General features: G+C 41.4%; 1 protein-coding gene across 2 annotated transcripts in view; it reads right to left on the bottom strand.

The window, feature by feature from the left end:
- RNF2 (ring finger protein 2) overlaps positions 1 to 20,892 on the bottom strand; it is a 65,984-nt gene extending 45,092 nt beyond the window's left edge. Inside the window, exons 1-3 of one of the 2 annotated variants that reach the window (XM_030205960.1) lie at positions 20,819 to 20,892; positions 6,346 to 6,434; positions 2,462 to 2,622 (exon numbers count right to left, since the gene is read on the bottom strand). In XM_030205960.1, the coding sequence (XP_030061820.1) occupies positions 2,462 to 2,622; positions 6,346 to 6,432 (248 nt within the window). In that variant the 5' untranslated portion in view covers positions 6,433 to 6,434; positions 20,819 to 20,892. Of the gene's footprint in view, positions 1 to 2,461; positions 2,623 to 6,345; positions 6,435 to 19,912; positions 19,977 to 20,818 lie in introns of those variants that run through there. The other variant, XM_030205961.1, reaches the window with a different exon arrangement.
- Between the last annotated feature and the right edge of the window lie 2,370 nt (positions 20,893 to 23,262).

Here is a 23,262-nt window from a genome sequence, read left to right as displayed (position 1 = left end):
TATCTCTCCACACTCGTCCTTCCCTACACCCCTTCCAGTGCACTCTGCTCCATGGATAAATCCTTCTTATCTGTTCCCTTCTCCACTACTGCCAACTCCAGACTTCGCGCCTTCTGTCTCGCTGCACCCTACGCCTGGAATAAACTTCCTGAGCCCCTACGTCTTGCCCCATCCTATGAAGAGAGGCTGAGAAGGCTAGGGCTTTTCAGCTTGGAGAAGAGACGGCTGAGGGGAGATATGATAGAAGTGTATAAAATAATGAGTGGAATGGATCGGGTGGATGTGAAGCGACTGTTCACGCTATCCAAAAATACTAGGACTAGAGGGCATGAGTTGAAGCTACAGTGTGGTAAATTTAAAACGAATCGGAGAAAATGTTTCTTCACCCAACGTGTAATTAGACTCTGGAATTCGTTGCCGGAGAACGTGGTACGGGCGGTTAGCTTGACGGAGCTTAAAAAAGGGTTAGATAGATTCCTAAAGGACAAGTCCATAGACCGCTATTAAATGGACTTGGAAAAATTCCGCATTTTTAGGTATAACTTGTCTGGAATGTTTTTACGTTTGGGGAGCGTGCCAGGTGCCCTTGACCTGGATTGGCCACTGTCGGTGACAGGATGCTGGGCTAGATGGACCTTTGGTCTTTCCCAGTATGGCACTACTTATGTACTTATGTACTTATCCTTGGCCACCTTTAAATCTAGACTGAAAGCCCACCTCTTTAACACTGCTTTTGACTCGTAACCACTTGTAACCACTCGCCTCCACCTACCCTCCTCTCTTCCTTCCCGTTCACATTAATTGATTTGATTTGCTTACTTTATTTATTTTTTATCTATTAGATTGTAAGCTCTTTGAGCAGGGACTGTCTTTCTTCTATGTTTGTGCAGCGCTGCGTACGCCTTGTAGCGCTATAGAAATGCTAAATAGTAGTAGTAGTACGTAAACCACGCGGTTCACATAAACAGTCGAGTCTAAGCTGGAGCAAGAGGAGGAAGTGATCTGCTATACAGTGGTTCATTTCCTGCTCTGCTTGTTGAGCGAGCTGTGCTGGAGGGCTCAACAAACAGCTCGTAAAATTCATGAAAAGTTTACAACTGGTTCTCACGAGACGGCTCTAGCACACCACTGGGCCCATCTCAGTTTTTCCACCTGGGCCCATTCACTCCTAGCTATGCCACTGAGTATACCAATCATCAACAGATATGTAAGTGCTTGCATACAGCAAATGCAGCATAAGAGTGGGTAGCAAAAAGAAAAAAAAAAAAAAAAAAAAAGACTATGGTCAAAATGTTGTTTAAAAATAATAAGGGGTTTTACACCTCCTGGGAGGGGTCCAAATCAGGAAGGAGGGAATTCTGGCCACATCACAACAGTGCCACCAATAGGTAGGATACAGGATGCAAACATGCTACAAACAGAACTGTGCTCCAAAGTACACTTAAAACAACTCATGCTGTAATGGCTAGGTTGAATAAAGGAAAAAAAAAAAAAAAAAAAAAGAGGTCCTCACTGGCTTAAAATCTCCAGGCGGCTGCGAATGAGGATGCACGGTGTCTTAGTGCAGAATGAGTAGAAGTGAATCTATTTTTTACTCTTTCAAAAAGTACAAAGATTAGGGGACACTCAATGAAGTTACATTGAAATACTTTTAAAACAAATATGAGGAAATATTTTTTCACTCAATGAATAGTTAAACTCTGGAACTCATTGGCAGAAGATGTGGTAGGAGCCGTTAGTGTATCTGGGTTTAAAAAAAAGGTTTGGACAAGTTCCTGGAGGAAAAGTCCATAGTCTGTTATTGAGGGGAAGCCACTCTGCTTGCCCTAGGATTGGTAGCATGGAATGTTGCTACTATTTCGTTTTCTGTCAGGTACTTGTCACCTGGATTGGCCACTGTTAGAAACAGGATACTGGGCTAGATGACCATTGGTATGACCCACTATGGCTATTCTTATGTTCACCTTCACTCATCCCTATCCTAATGGGAGGGAGCAGGAAGCCTGTCATAGGAGTCAAACTAGTTGAAAGCTCTTATGGAGAGAAAGGCAAGAGAGGCCAAAAGCAACATAAAACATAAATACAGATAAATATAAGGTGAATAAAAACAGATCCAAAAAGAAATCAATGTAGTCAAACATCAAATTGAGGAATCTTGTTAACACTAATAACCAATATAAGGAAAATAAAATAAAACATACTGGAAGTATACAATGGACTACTTTGCAGTGAATATTTATGCAGTATTTGAGACTAAAAGCTAGGCTAATTTGCATATTTTAAATATCTTGAACATCAGACCTGTTTGAGGGTCTCAAGAAGTAGACCCTAGAGCCCCTTTGCCAGGAATAACACTTCCACTGGCATCAAGGAATAGCACCAGTTAGCCTTCATCCACACACTAGCAAGCTCTCCCTGCCCAAGAATGCACGGAAAGACTGAGCTCAACATCACTACTGACCCACTGCGTAGCGCGGTGATGATGCAGTCTGCGCAGAAGCGGTGCAGGCACTCCTTGGTGGTCATAGTGTTCTTCAACATGTCCAGACAGATAGGGCACATGAGCTCGCTGTGCAGGCTCCTTGGGGACACCACAATCTCCAGTCCATCTGTTATTGCTTCCTGCAAGAGAAGAAGAAATTCACAGCATGAGAACATCCAGACAGAGATTATAACATGTAAAGTGGAGGATGGGGGCATGTTTTTCATTTTATTGTATAAAAATTCAGTTTATATAAGTGTTGCCATACTGGGACAGACCGAAGGTCCATCAAGCCCAGCATCCTGTTTCCAACAGTGGCCAATCCAGTTTATGTACCTGGCAAAATCCCCAAAAAGTACAATACATTTTATGCTGCTTATCTGAGAAATAAGCAGTGGATTTTCCCTAAATCCATCTTAATAATGGCTTATGGACATATTCTTTTAGGAAGCCTAGCCAAACCTTTTTTTAAACCCCACTAATCTAACTGCTTTTACCACATTCTCTGGCTACGAATTCCAGAGTTTAAATTACACATTGAGTGAAGAAATATTTTCTCTGATTTGTTTTAAATTTACTTTTTTGTAGCTTCATTGCTTGCACCCTAGTCCTAGTATTTTTGGAAATCTGAGATTCACATCTACCCATTCCACTCATTATTATATAGACCTCTATCATATCTCCCCTCAGCCGTCTTTTCGCACCATGGAGCGATAGACACAAAGGCATTAGAATGTCCTCATTTTTGTTTTCCATTCCTTTCCTAATAATACCTAACATTCTATTTGCTTTCTTAGCCGCCGCTACAAACTGAGCAGAGGGTTTCAATGTATCATCAACGATGACGCTTAGATCCCTTTGCTGGTCGGGGACTCCTTGTATTACATAGCTATAGTTCAGGTTCCTCTTTCTCACATGCATCACTTGCTCACATTAAACGTCATTTGTAATTTGGATGCTTAATCTCCCAGTCTCGTAAGGTCCTCTTGTAATTTTTCACAATCCTCTTGCGATTTAACAACTTTGACTAACTTTGTATCATCAGCAAATTTAATTACCTCACTAGCTACTCCCATCTCTAGATCATTTATAAATATGTTAAAAAGCAGCGGTCTCAGTACAGACCCCTGGGGAACCCCACTATCTGCTTCTAACCCAAGTCCATATGATATAAAAATCGGGTTGACAATATAAATGCAGGAAGGTGCTATACAATTAGGGCCAAAGCTGTCCCAGACAATAGAATTCTCAGGATACTGGACATTTCTTAATAAAACAATTTTGGATAATAAGATTTGTTTTCCAGATAATAGATCATAGCCTAGGAACTATAATTTTTTAATCTACAGTAACGCATCTGAAGGGTAATTTTAAAACAGAGATCCCAGTCAGTGAAGGCACAGAGGTGGCACCTAATTTATAAAAAGACAACATATAGCCTATGTGCCTTATAAAACAGCCTACCAAAATCTCCAGCACAAATTTACCCCTGCTCTAAAGTAGCAGCAATTCTTTCCATGTATGTATCAGTAGAAATCAGCACATATGCATGCATTTTATACACACATTGGGGGGGTTTCTTGACTCCTCTTTAACTTATGGATCACAAATTAATCAACTCTGGCGGACAACATTTTTTAAAATGAGGCAGTTACGTTTAGTCAGGTTTTTGTTTTTTGTTTTTTTTACTAACATACTTATGCTTTGCTAGTTCAAATGCGTATGCTGCCTCATTTGGATTTTTTGACATTATTTTACACTGAATACGCTGGTACTAGGCTACACTCTTCTATACATTTAAGAGACCACATTTTATGAGCTCCAATGTCTGTCAGTATATCTTCTGTGCAACTACTGATTGACCCCTGATGAAGGTTTTTTCAAAAACCGAAACACGGACCGTGTTGGGTCCTCAATAAAGTTTTTGGGAGCATCTTATCTCTTGTCTTGGATTGATCCCTTGAAGTTGTTTTTCCACTTTTTTTTTTCTGTCTCTCTGTCTCATTTGGATTACTGCAGTGTCCTGTTTATTGGTTTGCTTTCCAATAACCTTTAAAAACTGCAGCTGATACAGAACACTGCGCTAAGATTAATTTTTAAACAGCAGTATCTCACCATATACTGAGAAATTACATTGGCTCCCTGTTAATGAGAGAATTAAAGTTAAAGCAGTTCATTTAATTTCTATATGGGCTCACTTCAGAATTACTGATTAAACTCACTTCACTTTTTGTTGGACCTTCTCTGCGTCTTTGAGATCAACTGATCTTATGTCCACCTCTTTATAAAAATGCCAGGTTTTGAAAATAGTAAATGCTATATTCTCAGTTTTGAGAGTATCAGTGTGGAATTCTCTTCTTTCTTATATTAGGATTGAACATATCTAAGTTGTTTTCAGGAAGATGTTGAAAACTTTTTTTATTTCTTTAAAATGCTAATGATTAGTAGGACTTTTTTGTTGTTGTTTTTATTGATTTTAATTTGAATTAATTTTGTATTTTATCTACTTTGTACACCTTACTGAACCCAACGCAGGGATTCTAGAGATCAACCAACAAGTTAGTATTTGATTTAATTTTGATCTGAACAGCCAACCCCCCTCCTCACCCAATCTTATCAATGACTACATGTATAATCACAATTGTATTACTTTCATATGTACATTTTTTTTTACAAATTGTGCATACTTTATTATCTGCTTAGGATTTTTAAATAATGCATGACAAATAAATAAATAAAAACACCTTTGGTGGGAGGGCAATTCTGTAAGAGTATGCCTCTTCTATAAAGGTAAGTAGACAGCTATTTTCCTTTCCGATTACAAACATAACAGGTGACATAAGTGCCTATAATTTGGAAACCAGCACACGTGCTAGCCAGAGAGCTGGTGTGTCTAGATGTCAGAGATGTCAGAGATGGACGTGTAACTTATCTTATTGTACAATTATATGCGTAGATATAAGAGTCCTTCCCAGATTCTGCCTATCTGTAAGATTCGTGCATATTCACAGAACAGCGTTTAAAGTGAATTTTGCCATTAGTATGCATCTGTGCACACATGCGTGCATATATGCCATTATTCTAATCACTTATGCAGGCAGGGTAATTTTATAAAGGAGGTCACCAACAATGTGCATAACTGTCAATATTTTGGCTACACACTATTCTACAAAACGGCGCCTATAACACAATGCCGTGTAATACGAGAGTGCACATATGGGCGAATTCTGGGCAGTGCACACAGTTACGCCTATTATTCAATACTATAATTTACATGCGGTTTATAAGCCGTCTAGGCACACCTGCTCTACAGCTGATATAAGTGGTATATATTTGCCCCACTAAGCTAGTGCTCTATAAAAGAGAGTAGGCACCTACTTTTCTTTATAAAATCACTTCTAAACAGGCCCCTCTCCCCTTTACAGAATTACTATGTTTACTGAGCGCCTACTTTTATGCACCTACACCAGTAATTCCCAAACTGGAGGTACCCCAGCCAGTCAGGTTTTCAGGATATCCACTATGAATATTCATGAGAGATTTGCATGCACTGCCTCCACTAAATGCAAATCTCTTTCGTGAATATTCATTGTGGATATCCTGAAAACCTGATAGGCTGGGGTGCCTCCAGGACCAGGTTTGAGAACTACCGATATACACGCTGGGGCACTGTTTTTAAGCATTTATTTGAACATGTAAGAACACTGGTCTACGTGTTCATGTTGCTCATAAAATTACCCCAATAAAATACAAGCAATTACCCAAGGATTAACATTCGATTTCCCTTCATCCTCTCTCTCCCAATGCAAAAACAATCTGAGAACATTATAAAACGTTCCATAATCTGTGTGCATTACACAAACCTGAGGTGTTCTCTGTAACTCATACAGGCTGAGCTCCCATGTTTTACTGAGTGGCTGCGTCCCGTTGGTTTGCACAGCCTGTGCCATCGCTGCAAATGAAAAGTAAGAATCAGAACAGTACACAAGACAGACGCAGAACAAAAGAAAAAAAAAGGGCCTTGAATCACACTGTACAGGCTACAGCTGAAAGCTAGTCATGTTTCCTGTGCTACACAAACAGTATATAATTTCAAGCACAGCAGGAGTAAGCAGACTCTCGGTACATGCAGTTCATCTCAAATTCCTAGGCTTGTTGTAGTGCTCATACCCTCAGGGAGCTGTAAGATGAAGGTGACTGAAGCACTGCTTAGCCAGTGATACCTGCTGGTAGCTTAGAAGTGTTTAGGGATAGTGCATCATAAGAAGCTGCCCTCAGCCATGGAAGGTCATTGCAATGTCAGCTGAGGTGAGGGAGGTGAAGCAGCACATTGGAGCTGGAATTTATTTGATTTTATTTATTGGGACTTAATCACTTTTCATCACAAGGTTAGCAAAGTGATATACAAAAAGAAAAAAAGAGCACCGTAAGAAGAAAAGGAGGCAGCGGGAAGGGGTCATAACTTTGCACTTGCTTACATTAAATGCCATCTGCCATTTGGATGCTCAGTCTCCCAGTCTCGTAAGGTCCTCTTGTAATTTTTCACAATAATTATGTATGTAAATATGAGTCCTGCCCAGATTCTGCCTATCTGTAAGATTTGTGCATATTCACAGAACAGCGCTTAAAGTGAATTTTTTCATTATGTGCATCTGTGCACACGTGTGCATATTTGCCATTATTCTAATCACTTATGCAGGGAGGGTAATTTTATGAAGGAGGCCACCAACAATGTGCATAATTGTCAGTATTTTGGCTACACACTTTACCAAATAAAGCCAACATGGGTGCCATGACTGGAACCCTTCACACAGAGAGACAAGACGGGACATCTACCAACGGGAAAGCCAATTAAATCATTCTATTATAGTCTCTCAAAATAAGGCACAGCAAACCATTTTAGCAGGCACATTGGTGCTGCTTCCCCTAGTTCAATTACTGGCTCCAGACACAGGCGTGTAGGACGGTTTCAACTCCCTCGAAGGCATGCTACAGGAAATTACCTTTTTCTTTCACGCTAAAGAGCGAGTATGAGGCAAAGTTCCCCACAGAGACTGCCAATACACCCAGCTATGTATCATCTGCCCTCCTGAAAATTAATCAGGAGGGCATGGCCCTGCAGGGTCCAGCCATTCTGGATAAGAACAACCCCCCTCCCCCCCACTGTCTCTGGTAAACAGCACTATTTCAATTTTCACAAGCACGCTTGATATATTTGGTTGCTGTGCCTGGAAATATTCCGAACCATGGCAGGAACAATGCTACACAGCTCCCTTGTAGAAGTCTCTTGCTCTGATCTCCTGACCACTCAATGAACAGTTCTGGGAATGCAAGAGTTCATTTGCATACAATTTTGGAATGAAGGTTTGGTATCTTGAAGGCAGCAGGAGACCACCACATTCCTAACCTGAAGATAACCCTCTCTCATCTCACTCCTGCTCTGCAAGAAATCAAGATGTCATGATGCAGAACACCACCCAGGAACACACAAAGATTCATCCATGTACAACTTCCTTAAACACAATGCTCCTACTAGTGTTGTGAATGAGATTCCACATACCCCTTGCTAATTGCTGCTAACTTGTGCTGAGAATCTCCATAAGCAGAAGTCAAAGCAAAACGAAAACAAAACATGGATATTAAATCACCCAAGATCTGCCAACAACAAAAAGCAGAAGCAAAACCATTTGTATTCATGTTTATCAAGGCACCTTACAAAAAATAAGAACAGAATGGTAGAAGTGGCAGCCAGATAACCCAGGTGAGAAGTAAACAGATTTGGCCAAAAGGTTTCAAGGCAAACAGCTTTGAAAAAAAAAGACAGGTCTTCAGAAGTGCGCTGAACTAAAGAGAAGTTACAGCAGTGACAGTGTGTAGGGATACTTTGTTCCCCAGTGTGCTGGAGGCAAACTCGAAGTAGCCTGTCTTGAGCAAGGGAGAGTCAAAGACTGAGAACAGAACAAACAGGGGAAAAACAAGAATTGAGAGGTACATAAAACAGCATGGAAACAAACAGTATGAGGTATCTAGTACATTACTGAGGAGAGCAAAACTGATGTGCACAGCTGCAGTCCTGGAGGGCTGCACACATCTGGTTTTTGGGATAACTGCAATGAATATTTATGAGATATCCCTGCATGTGTTTTGTTTAAGAATAAGTGTCATTTGCATTGCTAGGTTACTTTGAAAATCAATCCCATTTATGGTCCTCCAACTCTCTAGCTTAACCCACCCACAGTAGATTTTTTTTTTTTAATTACATTTGTACCCCGCGCTTTCCCACTCATGGCAGGCTCAATGCGGCTTACATGGGGCAATGGAGGGTTAAGTGACTTGCCCAGAGTCACAAGGACCTGCCTGTGCCTGAAGTGGGAATTGAACTCAGTTCCTCAGGACCAAAGTCCACCACCCTAACCACTAGGCCACTCCTCCACTAGATTAGGAAGAGGGCTGGGAAACCAGAGAAAAAAAGAGGGAGTTTTGGTACTAAAAGAAGCTTCCCCAGGAACTCAATATGAAGACTATCCACCCCCATTCTCACACTCAAAAAATCCAGGAATAAATGGCTTACTGTGAGCTCTTGCAGGGTACGACTGATTACATAGAAAAACCCATTTCTCCACAGGATGCCCCCCCCCCCCCCCCAGTAACTTTTCCAGAGGTTGCCCTGGAAAATGAGGAAGCTCCAGGAATAAAATCTGAAGCGAGTTCTGTAAAGTTAAGTTACACCAAACGTGCTTTATGTGCCTTATATAATGTCAAAAGAACTCAAAAGTAAAATCAAAAAGCTAGTAACTAGAGGAATCAGCTTGGGATCACAGTCCAAGGGACAGAAAAAGATTAAATAAACACCTCCCAGGATTCTCAGCTAGCAGGAACACAGTCAAATTATTAGTGACATCAGAAAATAAAATAAAGATGATAAAACTGATTTTATTATCCATTTGGGTACAAATGGTTTGGATAGAAAATAGCACCTCTGCAGTAGAAAGACTTCCAATTTCTTTATTTTGGAGGGAGGTGGGGGAAGATTTGTCAATATTGTGGCATTTACAGACGTTCTAAAAGGCAGTTATTTTCTGTTCCTTGGCTGCTGGAGAGGTAGCTCATCCAGGGACCTCAATTAAGTGTTATTTAAGGTGTGGGGAAATAGAATACTTGCATAGGTTGCTGAGTCAGCTTCAAAGAGACTGTTTAAAAAAAGGCCCCTTAGATTCAAAACTATATAAAGAGGAAAGGTCCCACTGAACTTTCTTTCTGAGAAGTTCCGAGAGAAGAGAACATTTCTCTGGTAAGTGAACGCTATTTTGCTTTGTGCTTTGGGAACTTAAAGATTGGGGTTTAAAGGAGAAATTGCGGCTAGGGCTCTTCAGCTTGGAGAAAAGGCGGCTGAGGGGGAGATATGATAGAGGTCTATAAAATAATGAGTGGAGTTTAACAGGTAGATGTGAAGCGTCTGTTTATGCTTTCCAAAAATACTAGGACTAGGGGGCATGCGATGAAGCTATCTCTTCAAGCTACAGTGTAGTAAATTTAAAACGAATCAAAGAAAAGGTTTCTTCACTCAACGTGTAATTAAACTCTGGAATTTGTTGCCAGAGAATGAGGTAAAGACGGTTAGCTTAGCGGAGTTAAAAAAAAAAGGTCTGGACAGCTTCCTAAAGGAAAACTCCATAGACCATTATTAAATGAACTTGAGAAAATCCACTATTTCTGGGATAAGCAGTATAAAATGTTTTGTATTTGTAACCTGGATTGGCCACTGTTGGAAACAGGATGCTGGGCTTGATGGGCCTTTGGTCTTTCCCAGTATGGCAGTACTTATGTACTTTTCTAATTGTTCATGGGAAGGTAGAAACGAGGCTGCGATGCACAACAGACTTTAACACTTGGTTCCATGCCTGGTGTAAATAAGGTGGAAATATATAGGTAGCTGGGGATACAGATGGAAGAACAAGAAGCTATACTGTAATGATGGACTACATCTTTCTGTGGCAGGTAAAAAGGATCCCAAGTGAAAATCAATATGTGGAAAAGCATTTAAACTAGAGGAAGGGGGTGACAGATGGAATAAAATAATTTCAGGAAGGCACCCTCAGTATAAAGAACAAGAGGCATGATCTCAGTAAAGAGGAAGAGGTGACACAAGCAAACTAAATATTAGTGAGAGGCTATAGGTACAAACTCTCATAGTCTAACCAATGAAACACTTGAACTTGAAGTTCTAATGGTGGACAAAGGCTTGGACAGTTTGCCTATTCACCTCTTGAAAGGGATCTCACTATACCTGGCTATAACTTATTGAGGAGAGACAGAGAAGGGAAAAAAGGAGGATGGACAGCTCTCTATGTAAAGACAATACTAAAGCAGCTGAACTGTAGGAGGTGTGGGGTAAAAGGGAAGCCCTGTGGGTTGTGTTGGAAAGAGAGGATGGCACTAATCCACCTTAGTGTACTCTACAGACCTTTCATTCAGAAAGAAAAACTGAAAGGAGACTTGATTGATGATACAGCAAAGGTGGGAATGAAGGGAGAGGAACTGCTATTGGGCAACTCTAATCTACTAGACATGGATTGGAGCATCCCATCCTCAAATCTGAAAAGTAGAAAGACTGTGGATGTCTTACAAGGTGATTTGCTTAAACAAATCGTTAGAGAACCTACCAGAGTAGGGTCATTCCTAGCCATCCACCTAAGCTGCAGTCATCATTAAACTGTATGATTTGATGTAAGAGCTAAAGTAGAGTCCAGTCACAACAAATTCAGTCCTGGATTTCAAACATGCAGATTTCATCAAAATGAAGAAGCACTTGAAGTAAGAACTAGCAGGGTGGGAAGAGATAAACTGAAAGACCATAAAAGGGGCAACAGATCTTTATATAAGTAAGTAAAAACAAGAGGAAAAGGAAACCAATACAGTTCTCCAAAGAGGTGGCTGCAATAATAAATGAATAAAATACAGGAGGAAGGCAGTGGAATTCAAGATTCAAAGATATTGAGATGTGTAGATAGATGTGAGGGAATAGCAGAATTACTCAGCAATTACTTCTGTTCAGTATTCAGTAAAGAAAAACCTGGAGAACGGCTACATAGGACTGACAACTTAAATTGTGAGCTCATTAAGAACAGAGAAAGGACCTGTATAATATGCACTTAGGGGTACCACTGAAAGGTGGTATCTCAAGAATCTCAAACATACAAAGTATATATATGGGGATAGCTTAGATACCACACCACTCACAGAAGAAAGGTTTTATGAAGAATTTACAAAACTGAATATGGACAAAGCCATGGGACTGGATTGGGACAAAGGCATGAACAGATAGGAAACTACAGATTGCTCAGCCATCCTTTGGTGGTAGGAAAGGTCATGTGGTCACTGCTCACACAAACAGGGGAAAGACATTAAACATTCTGATGATGAGAGTGAACGGAGGAGGTTTAATACAAAAACATCACAGCCTTGACAGCATTATTGAAGAATAATCTCTTGAGGACAAGAGTCTAACTCATCAACTTATGTCTCAATAAATCTGCCACCTGCCCTGCACATTTTGGCTACTACAGACTAACACAGATACCTTTGTAGATAATAAAGCAGCACAAGTCTCTAAAACAACAGTGAGAAAATGACCAGCAGCCTCTCCTTCCACCCCACAACTCATTTTATGCCCACCAAGACTGAGAGAACTACAGAGTAGGAAGTAGCAAGCCGAAGACCCATGGGTTATTTTCTCAGTTAGCTCAGAGCTGTAACGTGTGTGTTAGAAATGGGACTTGTTTGCAGTTTGTTACTCTTCCACTGCTGCTTTAAAGTGGAGCCAGCCTGGAGGCACCTAGCACCGGAAGCTGCTCTTCTAACCCTAGCAGTTCAGTGGCAATCTAAAGCCCAGAGGAAAAATAAAATTATTTTGTGGTTTAAAAACAAAATTCTATATTACCCAGTATACAAACTAAATCTGCTTTTTTTCTGTTCTGGGCATCAGAAGTGATTTTCTCAAATATGCTGCAAACTATACAGAGATTTGAAAATATTAGCCAGAGGATATCTGTACTCCGAAAACACATTCGGTACATTCAATGAATTCCTATCTAAGGGGCCCTTATATTAATCTGCGGCAGTGCGTCTTTTGGGCGCATGCGCTGGGCCAGTTTTTACCGTGTCCTGGAAAAAGGGCCCTTTTTTTTTTTAGGCTGGAAATGGACATGCGGCAAAATTAAAACCAGCATGCGTCCGATTTTGCCCCGAGACCTTACCGCCACACACTGACTTAGCGGTAAGGTCTCACATGCTACCCAGGCGGTAGGCATGCAGCACGTACCCAGTGATAAACGGCAGTGGGCAAGCGCCACATGGTAGAAAATAGAAAATATTTTCTACCGCGTTTTCAGCGTGCCCCATATTCAGAATTACCGCCCGGGGCATGCGGTAGCCCGGCAGTAATGCCGATTTGGTGTGCGCTGGACTCGCATAGGCCCTTATGCGCCTTTGCAAAAGGACCCCTAAGTTTGCTTCTATCTAATAAATATTATCAGGCTGTTCCCATAAGAAAGATTTTTTTTAAAATCCCCCACAGGGATGAGGGGAGAAGAAGGAGGCTGGTAATAGGACTCTTGGCGATGGAGCTTTAAGTGGATTGCTTTATTTATTGCATTTGTATCCCACATTTTCTCACCGTATGGCAGATTGAATGTGGCTTACATATTGCTAAAAAGGTGATTACAAAATTTAGATTTGTAGAAGTCTAGTACATAATACAGAAGTACAATAAACGCTTAGGTTGATATATTAGCATATTGTGAGAGAGGTTAATATTATTGTTTTCCATTTCTGAACTTTTTGTGATGTATGGTGATGTGAGATTAGGCAGATCCAGGGGGAAGACTTCTGAAAAGATGTGTTTTCAGGTTTTTTCTGAATTGTAGGTAGTTTTCTGCAAGTTTCAGGTCTTTGGGTACTGAGTTCCAAAGTTGCGTGCCTATAAAGGAGGGCTGGTGGCACGTGAAGATTTGTATTTTATACCTTTGCAATTGGGAAAGTGAAGGGTTAGGTAGGTTCTTGCTGTTCTTGTCACGTTTCTTAATGGTAGATCGATAAGTTCCGTCATGTAATCTGGTGTGAGTCCGTAGATGATTCTGTGAACTATTGTGCATATTTTGAATGTTATGCAAGCGTTAATAGGAAGCCAATGTAAGCTTCTTAGGAGGGGTTTCGCGCTTTCGAAGCATGTTTTTCCGAAGATGAGTCTGGCAACCATGTTTTGTGCTGTCTGTAGTTTTCTTATAATTTGATCTTTGCAGCATACTTATTTACTATTGCAGAAGTCTACATGGTTTAGCACCATGGATTGGATCATGCTGCGGAATGACTCCCTGGGAAAGTAAGGTTTCATACATTTGAGCTTCCACATAGTGTGGAACATTTTCTTGGTCGTGTTCTTAGCTTGGCTTTCAAGCGTTAGGTTGCGGTCAATTGTTATTCCTAAGATTTTCAAGTGGTCTGAGATCAGGAGGGATGAACCCTGTGCGTTAATTGCCGATGGGGGAACATTATTGTACTGAAAAGTGAGATAAGGATTAAAAGATTCATCTCCTCCCCCCTCCTCAATTTTACCTCAGTTCATTATTGGGTCCTTCTACTAAGCTGCGTTAGGGGCTAACGCACACCTAACACAGCAAAATGACCCAACGTGGAACATGCTAAAGTTTTTGGTAGTTTTGCCACGCATGCATGCTGTCCACTAAATATTTTTTGTATTTTTTTAGGGGGCGTGTTGGGGCAGAGAATGGACATTCCTGCATTAACTACTTAGCATATCTACTGGTTAGCACATGGATAACAAGGGAGCCCTTCCTTACTGACTACAAAATACGGAAGTGTCCCCACAGTAATTTTTAAAAATGGCTATGCACTAATGGTAACATGAGCGCATTGTCATTAGTGAAATTATACAAAATCGAAGTTATTTACGGCCGAGGTAAAAATGGTACAAGGACACACTAAAGTCAATTTTTACTGCAGTTTTACAAAAGGAGCCCTATACTTGTTTTTTAGATTTTTTTTTTGACCTAGTGTTTTTCACCTGCTCCTTTGGGCTTCCATCCATATCAACCTTATTAGGACTAGGGCACCATAAGCCTGCATTTGCAGCTAATCAATGTTTCTCCCTCCACTACTTTTAACCCCTCCCATTCTGCTCTGTCATAAACAGTGGCCTGGCTAAAAGGCCATGTGTTCAAGAGGCAATATATCAAGTCAAACCAAGCAGAAGCACACTCCCAGCCAACCAGTGTATCTTGCTGTTGTGCCACAGCTGAAATTCTCGCATCTGACAGGGTGCCACAAACACAGTATCCACATCTTCCTCAGCCAGACCAAGAAGCAGAAATAGGCCTCCGTTTCCATACTGCAGCATGCAGCCCTGTCATCAGGCCAGCCAAGGATGTGCCCTCCTGTACAACACGTTGAAGTGGGACGATGGCCCAGGAGGATGTGAGAACTGGCAGTACTAAAAGACAGAGACACAAAGCAAACTATTTCCTTGGGCACAGCAGGTGAGCATGATGGAAATATCACTTCAGAGTTTCTCTAATATTTTTCTGCTCAAATTATTCCCTCTAAAAATGCAGAGATATTGCCATTGATAAATCTGTAGGACTAGCAGAAGTTTTATAAATCAGCCCTGTGCAGAACTTAAAGGGTCCTTGAAAAGTAGGATATGAGTCTATCGCATCACCAGAAGAAAATGAAGATTTTAATTATTTCCGGTGCAAAGAAACTCCACCGTGATGGAATGCTGAAATCCCACAAAGAATGCGAAACAGAAAGGACAGTGGGAAGTGGACCAAGGCGCTCCCATGACAAGTAAGGGACACTTCAAATCTTCAGTAAAACAATATTCATTGATAGAAGACTCAACACAGCACTATGTTTCAGCCAATAGGCCTACTTCAGGCGTCTAAATAACATATACATCTATATAAATAATTCTCACCTCAAACATTCTGAAGTTCACTCTGTGGCAGGGAAACACTGGAGCCCTGCACTTAGGCTGTCACCACTCACTGTCACTCAGGCACCACTCACTCTCACTGATAGACCCGCCCCCGCAGCCACGCCCCTTCCGCACATAATTCCCTACCTCATCGTTCTAATGAAGCTGCAACTTCCGGTTTGTGAGGCGGCAGCGATTGGAATTTATCCCCATTACTTTTTGCCCCGCCCTCGCGTCAAACGTGATGACATCGAGAGCGGAGCAATGACACTTCACCAATCGCAATGCTCCGCCCTCGACGTCATCACGTTTGACGTGAGGGCGGGACATACATCGATCTATTACATGAGGATGAACGGAGGGAGTGTGAGGCAGGCAGGCTGTAGGTCACACGCAGCGAGGGAGCCAGCCAGCCAGCCACTCTCTACGTCGCGGGGCGAGGCGCCCATGACCACCCTCAAGCACGGAGGGTAAGTCCAGCAACAAGGGGAGGGGGATGGTAACGAAAGCGCCTTGCTAGCACCCGTTTCATTGGCCTCAGAAACGGGCCTTTCTTACTAGTTTACATATAAAGAACATGAGTACAAATAGTCTAAATAAAAGACATACAATTGATATATATCAAAAACCCATCATAAATATAATGTAAAATTATAAAATACTGCAGGGCTCATACATTAAATACATGTGTGCATATATTAAAGCCAATAAATACAAAGGATAGTTTTTTGTTATTCAAATGTATTGTTCTCCAGCATATGTACACATTTGTATTTATTAGTCTTTAATATGTGTACACATACATGTATTTAATGTATGAGCCCTGCAATATGTTATAGTTTTATATTATATTTATGTTTTTTTTATATTTATCAATTGTATGTCTTTTATTTAGACTATTTGTAATCATTTTTTATATGTAAATTATAATTTATATTGTATATGTCATTTAGACTCCTGAAGCAGGCCTTTGTGCTGTGTCAAGTCCAAGACTGAACATTTCTTATCTTGGTGTTTGTACTTATCACCTGTGGAGACCAGTGGGGATTCAGACACTTCAGGGGAAATCCTTTAAGTGGGCACTTCCATTTAGGCAGCCCGATGCTGCACACTGAGAACCTATTCTATAATAACCTGGCACCAGTGCCAAAAAATTACACACCTGGTGTAACTGCAGACAGCTTAATGCAGCAGGGGCGTATTTCACGTATTTCAGAGGGTCCATAACTTTGGAATGCACTGTGTTCCATGGCACTGAATGGTTGGCTCCATTTTGGAAGCAATTGCAAGCAAACGTTTTTTTTTTTTTAAACGGGCTCATCCCTAAATTGTGAACGATAATGGTGATCTCACCTTTTAAGTAGCTCTTGCTGAGTTGTACTTGTTTTAGTTATAGGATGTTTCACTTGTAATCTGCTGAGAATTATAGATCATTTGGGCTATAGACTTTTAAAATGAATACATTTATAACATGTGAAGGCCCATTTTACATAAGCATAAGGCATTAAGGTAAGAACTGGGATGTCCTGGTCAGGATATTCAAAATTTCCCCAGTATTAAAAAAGGCTCTGCTGAATGCAGAGATTTTTTATAAAATACTTATAAGGTTGCCAGCAAATACTAATGTATTTACCAGCAGATACAGAAGAATCAGCGATCTCAAGACCTCACAGAAAAAGAGTGGGATCACTTAGCATCTTCCACATATAATTATCAGTAATATATATATGAAGTACCAATACTTGCTTCTTCCATATAAGGAGGCAGTTTTATACATAAGAGCTATACTCTTCTAGACACTTAATACATAAGTACATCCAATTAAAGAAACAAGGCACTGACATGTAAATCTACAATTTTGAAAGGTGAAACAAAGTACTGGGTGCTAAGCAGAATTACCCCTCAATGCAGAGCTTCCTAGACTGGGGTCACAACCTAGGTTGGCTCTCCATACATACATCATTATTTAGCACCTCTGGGGGGGGGGGGGGCACACAATTTTATCTGGCTGCAAACATGGGGCTCAAAGACACAAAAAGATTGGGAAAGCACTGCGCTCAATCACTCTAGTCTTAGATGAAATGAGCACTTTGCAGAACTATATGCATCTCTCCCAAGAGCTGACAAACTAAAATTCACGTATAATATTTTGATGCACCCAAACCATTCCTTCTTTAAATCTAAACATTTCAGCTCATCTCCATGTAAACAGCAGCATTCTAATTACCATTTACATGTCGCATGCAGTATACACATATAAATGCTATTTACAAGTTTATAGGCTGCATGAAGCTTCTAAAAATGACCTCCAAGATATGCTATGCTGGGTTAGATCAAAGGTCCATTGAGCTCAGTATCCTGTTTCCAGCTGTGGAAAATCCAGGTCATATGTACCTGGCAGGATACATTCCTCATTGCTCACTCCCGTAATGTCATTTTAGCACGTCATGTCCCACCTCTGGACACTCCCATTGCTTACTAATGCCATATTCTCCACAGCCCATCAGATGTGTACACAGGTATGCCCCCCACCCTACAGGTGTCATTCTAGGATCCTCACTCGCTTGTTTTCTTTTCTTTAATTATATGGAGTTCCTTTCCCTCTTTTATTATTGTATATAAACCACTCTGACCTCACCTATGTAAAGGCAGTATATCAAGTAAAGAAATAAACAAATTCATTTCACTGTCTTTGCTTTTATTGCTGGAACTCAACACATGGAGGAAGAAAATGTAATACCGAAACTCTAATACATTCAAGTATTTATAATACTCAAGTTAGTTCATTGGCAGAGAGACACTCCAACCGTAAGTGCAGAAAAAAGCTTCAGTAAAGCCACCCAGCCGCCCAAAGTACTAAGGCATGGGACTGGCTCACCATCATCTGGCTAAAAAAAAAAAAAACTCCACTCGGACCAGAATGCTCAAATTATTCTCTCAAAAGAACTCTATCAATGTAACAAGTATATCTCACAGGAGTTTCAGATGCAGTAGACAAGACACAGGATTAATACCCTGATGCAGATTTGCGAAATGGGGTTTCCCTGTTGGGTGTGATGTCCAGGCGATGCGGTTGAAGTGTCCATCAACAGATAAGATAAGTCGTTTACAATGATGTCAAGAATATGTTTTTGAATTAAGTCTGGACTATGATTCTATTTTTGCAACTCCTGCGAGATATACTCAAGTTTGTTACATTGACAGAGTTCTTTTGAGAGAATAATTTGAGGTCCGAGTGGAGTTTTTTTTTTAGCCAGATGATGGTGAGCTGGTCCCATGCCTTAGTATTTTGGTCGGCTAGGTGGCTTTATGAGGCTTTTTTCTCCACTTACGGTTGTGAGTGCTTTGGAGTGTCTCTCTGCCGATGAACTAACTTGAGCATTATAAATCCTTGAATGTATTATATATAGAGTTTCGGTATACTATCTTTGGGCTTCTTGTAACCTTTTTTGTCATTGGAAGAAAATGTACACCATCCCATTACACCGATTCAGACTATTATAGTGCTACAAGCACTGATGAAAGGTAGCGAGGATGTGGAAGGATTTGCACAATCACATCATCTTCTTGCTCTGTGCCCAGGATACAAACTGTTGATATGATGAGGCCATACTGCTCAACCTCACCGTTTCTGCACGGTTTGAGCTTCTGAAGCACCATCATTAAATGATCCATTTCTGCCCTTTCTATTTCCCTATGATCTGAAATCCTGATACAAAAAAGGGCAGCAAATTCTCTTGTTGATAGTACCAAGAAAACTCTTGCTAAACACCAGAATAAGTTATTCTCAGCAACTCTAAAAATTCTTTTCTTCTAACAGGATCACTGGAAAGAAGATAGATGTGTTAAAACTTATTTATGGAATGCTTTCAAGGAAAAGTTGCAGAAGCATACTAAATAACCAGCGAATATTCAAAATTGATACAGTTTAACACACAAAACCTCAAAGCCAAAACAGCATATAAACAATATTGATCTAGATGCCCTGAGGACATGGTTAGATGATAGCATCACTATGAATTACAAGATAATTTATCTCCAATGTGTCACTAAACGAGTCCCAACTTTCTCCAATTACCATAGGAATGATTCCTGCAACAATCTCTTCCCCATTCTCTTCCTCCTGAATACCATAATCTCTTACTATATCTGGGCTTTCTTCTCCCCTCCACATGTATTATTATGCTTAACTATGCTTCTGTTACATTGCTGTTTGTTTTATCATGTTATATTTTAATTGTGTTTTTGTAAACAGCTTTAAAACCATCAAGTTAATAAACCAAATCACATCTTTCAGCAAATATTTTTTTTAACAAAGCAATTTTACTGGGTCCAGTCCTAGATTTGGATGCCCGCAATTTGTAATGAGACTGCTTGGCTTATTGTGCACCCACCACGGATTCAGCTGAAGAAAGAAAAAAAAATGTGACAGGCACCTGAAACCCAACCTCTGTCTTAGCACATCTTGTCTTTCAATGATCTGACAGCAACCATGCCCCCCTTTAAATGTAAGCATTTCAGCTCATCTCAGTGTTAAACAACAGCACAGCCCTCAGATGCAACACAATGGGATGGACTGTGGGACTCGTTCTGGATCCCTCTGCCTTAGTAGAAGGCACAAGAGTTAACTTTTCAAAAAGATGAGGACGAAGGTGCTAAAATCAACACAAACTATGAATCTCTAGAAACAGAGAAAGAATTTGCTCAATATTTGGGATGCTTAAGCGGCTACAGCAACCCCAAAGCCGGCACCTACAGTAGCACTAGCAGTAAGATGATTGAGGCTACCAGCACTGACTGACACACTCGGTGGTGCAGAAGCAACCGAAAAGGTTTGGAGTTCAGCAGACCTATTGAAAACACCGCTGCCTCACCGTGCAGCTGTGTGTGCAATGTAAACATAAAGCAAGGGCCCAATCCCATTCCCCTCCCCCCCTCAGCAAAGAGCAGGTATGAGAGAGCAAAGGAGCTGCGGGTTGGAACTCTCGCACAATGTAATCCCCGAAACCCCGCAGTCCGGGGCTATTGTTAGAAAGTCTTTGAGGAGTGAATGAAATCAGGGGGCTGCTACAGTGCGTACAGAAACTACGGGGTAGCAGGAGCCCAAGGAATAAAGCAAGGACAGTCTGGAGAGGGGGAGGGGTGGTGGGGTTCCCGGACAGACTGAGGGGAGCCCGGGGAAGAGGCAGAGAGCACCAGACGAAGGGTCTGTACAGGGGAAGAAAGGCAGGAACCGAGCTCCTGGTCTGCCATCACCCCATTACCCTTATTCACACTGCACTGAATCCGGGAAGGAGAGAGAGCGCGCGACTCGCCCGCGACCCGAGGTCCCGGGCACTCACCATTCAGCGAAGGCAGCGGCACAGCACCAGGGCTCCTCCGGTTCTAGCAGCGGAGCAATATGGCGAGACGAGAGGCAACACCGCAATGCAGCTCGGGAAGAGGAGGAGGGGGCGAGGGGAGGGAGGAGGAGGAGCGGTACAAGACACCGAGAAACGGAAACACAGTGAGTGAGTGAGTGAGCGAGTGAGCAACACGCACTGACACCCACCGAAAAACACACATACACCCACAGTGACACAAGTAACAAGCACACGTTGTTCCAGGCACACATACAACCAGAGCAATAGAAACACACTCTTGGCACAGCAATAAACATATTGACTGAGAAACACACAACACAGGGTGTCTCTCTGTCACACATACAGAGCAGCAAAGCAAACAGCGCGCACATATAACCAGAGCAACAGAAGCAGGCTGAGTGAGAAACACCGAGTCCCAGTCATATACTAAACCAGCACATATAATACTGCCAACCACGCACGGCTGTAGTCCCATATACACACACCAACTCGTGCTAGAAGAACTTCACAAAACCCGAGCAGCAAGCAGAAACACACGGGAGCTCCCACTGCCAGAACCCCATACAAACACAGAGCACCACAAGTGACTAAACTCTTACGCAGACAACCAAAGCAGTATATACACTATCAGTCAGACACACACACAAATAGAGCAACACATACTGCCAAAGACACACACACACACATGCCCACATACACACACACAGCAGCATATACTGCCATAGTCACACACATACAACAGCACACATACCATACAAACTCATAGGGCAGTACACACTCATACAGGGCAGCACATACTGCCAGAGCCACACACGGACACACAAAGAGCACACACAGCCAGAACCACAAGCTGATATACAGGCACAAAGTAGAACATGCTGCCAGAGCCACAAACTGATACACAAAGAGCAAAATACAATGCCAGAGCCACATACTGCAGTTGCCTCACAAAGAGATACAGAGTATTACATACAAAGGAGCACACAAAGAGCAGCACACATTGCTACAGGTACTACACACACAGAGTACAAACTGTCAGAGCCTCCCACAGAGAGGCCCACATAACCATACAAGCTGATCAAATGGAATCCTTTCTATTGTCAACAGTGTGTTGTCATCTTTTATAAAGTGGAGGAAAAGCCTCAGTGTCGTGAAGTGACTCCGAACTTCGCAGTTATACTGTCGTACACTTACGGAGTATTCACTTGCATCATTGGCATAAAAAACGCCAGTGTGTCCAACTTTATTTATTCAATACTGAACCTTAATCATTCTAAATCAGAGTCAAGTGAAATGTTCAAACTTTTTTTTATATATATACAATTATCTTTGCAGTCATACAGTCTGATGCTGTCCACAGCCGACTGTGGCCAAAGTTTCAAGTCCTGCTTCAGGGTCTGTGGTCACACAACTTCTAAAGCAAAAATTCAAATATTGTAGCCGATTACAAAGCTTCCCTTGTGCTTTCACACTTTCTGTATACAACTCAAGCATAACCTCACTTGTTTGCTGCAATCACTCTTGCTTCTTAATTCGGTTCTAAGCCTTCAATATGGTGCTCCCTATTTATAAAGTGACATAAGACGCCTTCCACATAAAGCATATTTATTAATTTCAATAGTTTTAAATGCATGCTAATCTGAAAAATATATTTATCCAGAACATATAACTAGAAAATATACAAAGCAGCATCAGAAACAAATAGTCTGGATAACCTAACAGAACTAATGTCTTTACCTCTTTTGAGAAAAGTGCGGAAGTCTGACTCCAAACTCGAATTAAGATGGACAGTACTTGAAAGGATCAAATCATATGAGTGGCAACAAGCTGCCCAGATAGTAACTATAGAAGGAATTGCCAGTGTTAGAGGTCTGCAGGGCTCTAGCAGACATTTGATAAATCACTATAGAGTTCACATGATAGGCAGCCAAAGTAAGGATTTTAGATGTGATACCATGATCATATCATAGGCTCTACAGTTAGTTAACAGCCCTACAGCAGCAGGGCCACCGAGGGGGGGCAGGGGGGACAGTGAAAAGCGTGCGAGTACAGGCAGCGGCAGGAGTGAAAAGCGTGCTTTTCACTCCTGCCGTTGCCTGTAACCTGACGAGACATCCTTGTTCTTTACAATTTCATTGTAATTCAGCTGTTTCATCTGTTCCAACCAAAGCTGATAAACCCCTGATGCAGGCCGGTGTGGCCAAAACACGATTCGTGTCAGGCTTTTATTGATTTTAATAAAGACATTGTTTGGGAAGACATTACATGAGAGAGGACTCTTTTTTGGATCCACTGTGTGTACCTGGTGCTCTGCAGTTAGATCAACAAGAGAAAAGTGGAAATAAATAAATTGGAATCAATAAAATGGTCACGTGATGACGCGGAGCTGAGCGGACACCCGAAGCACCGGCTCCAGCCCGCCC

This window comes from Microcaecilia unicolor, chromosome 6 (assembly GCF_901765095.1).
Source record: "Microcaecilia unicolor chromosome 6, aMicUni1.1, whole genome shotgun sequence".
NCBI classification, from domain to species: Eukaryota; Metazoa; Chordata; class Amphibia; order Gymnophiona; family Siphonopidae; genus Microcaecilia; species Microcaecilia unicolor.
This window is presented reverse-complemented; position numbering and strand designations above follow the sequence as displayed.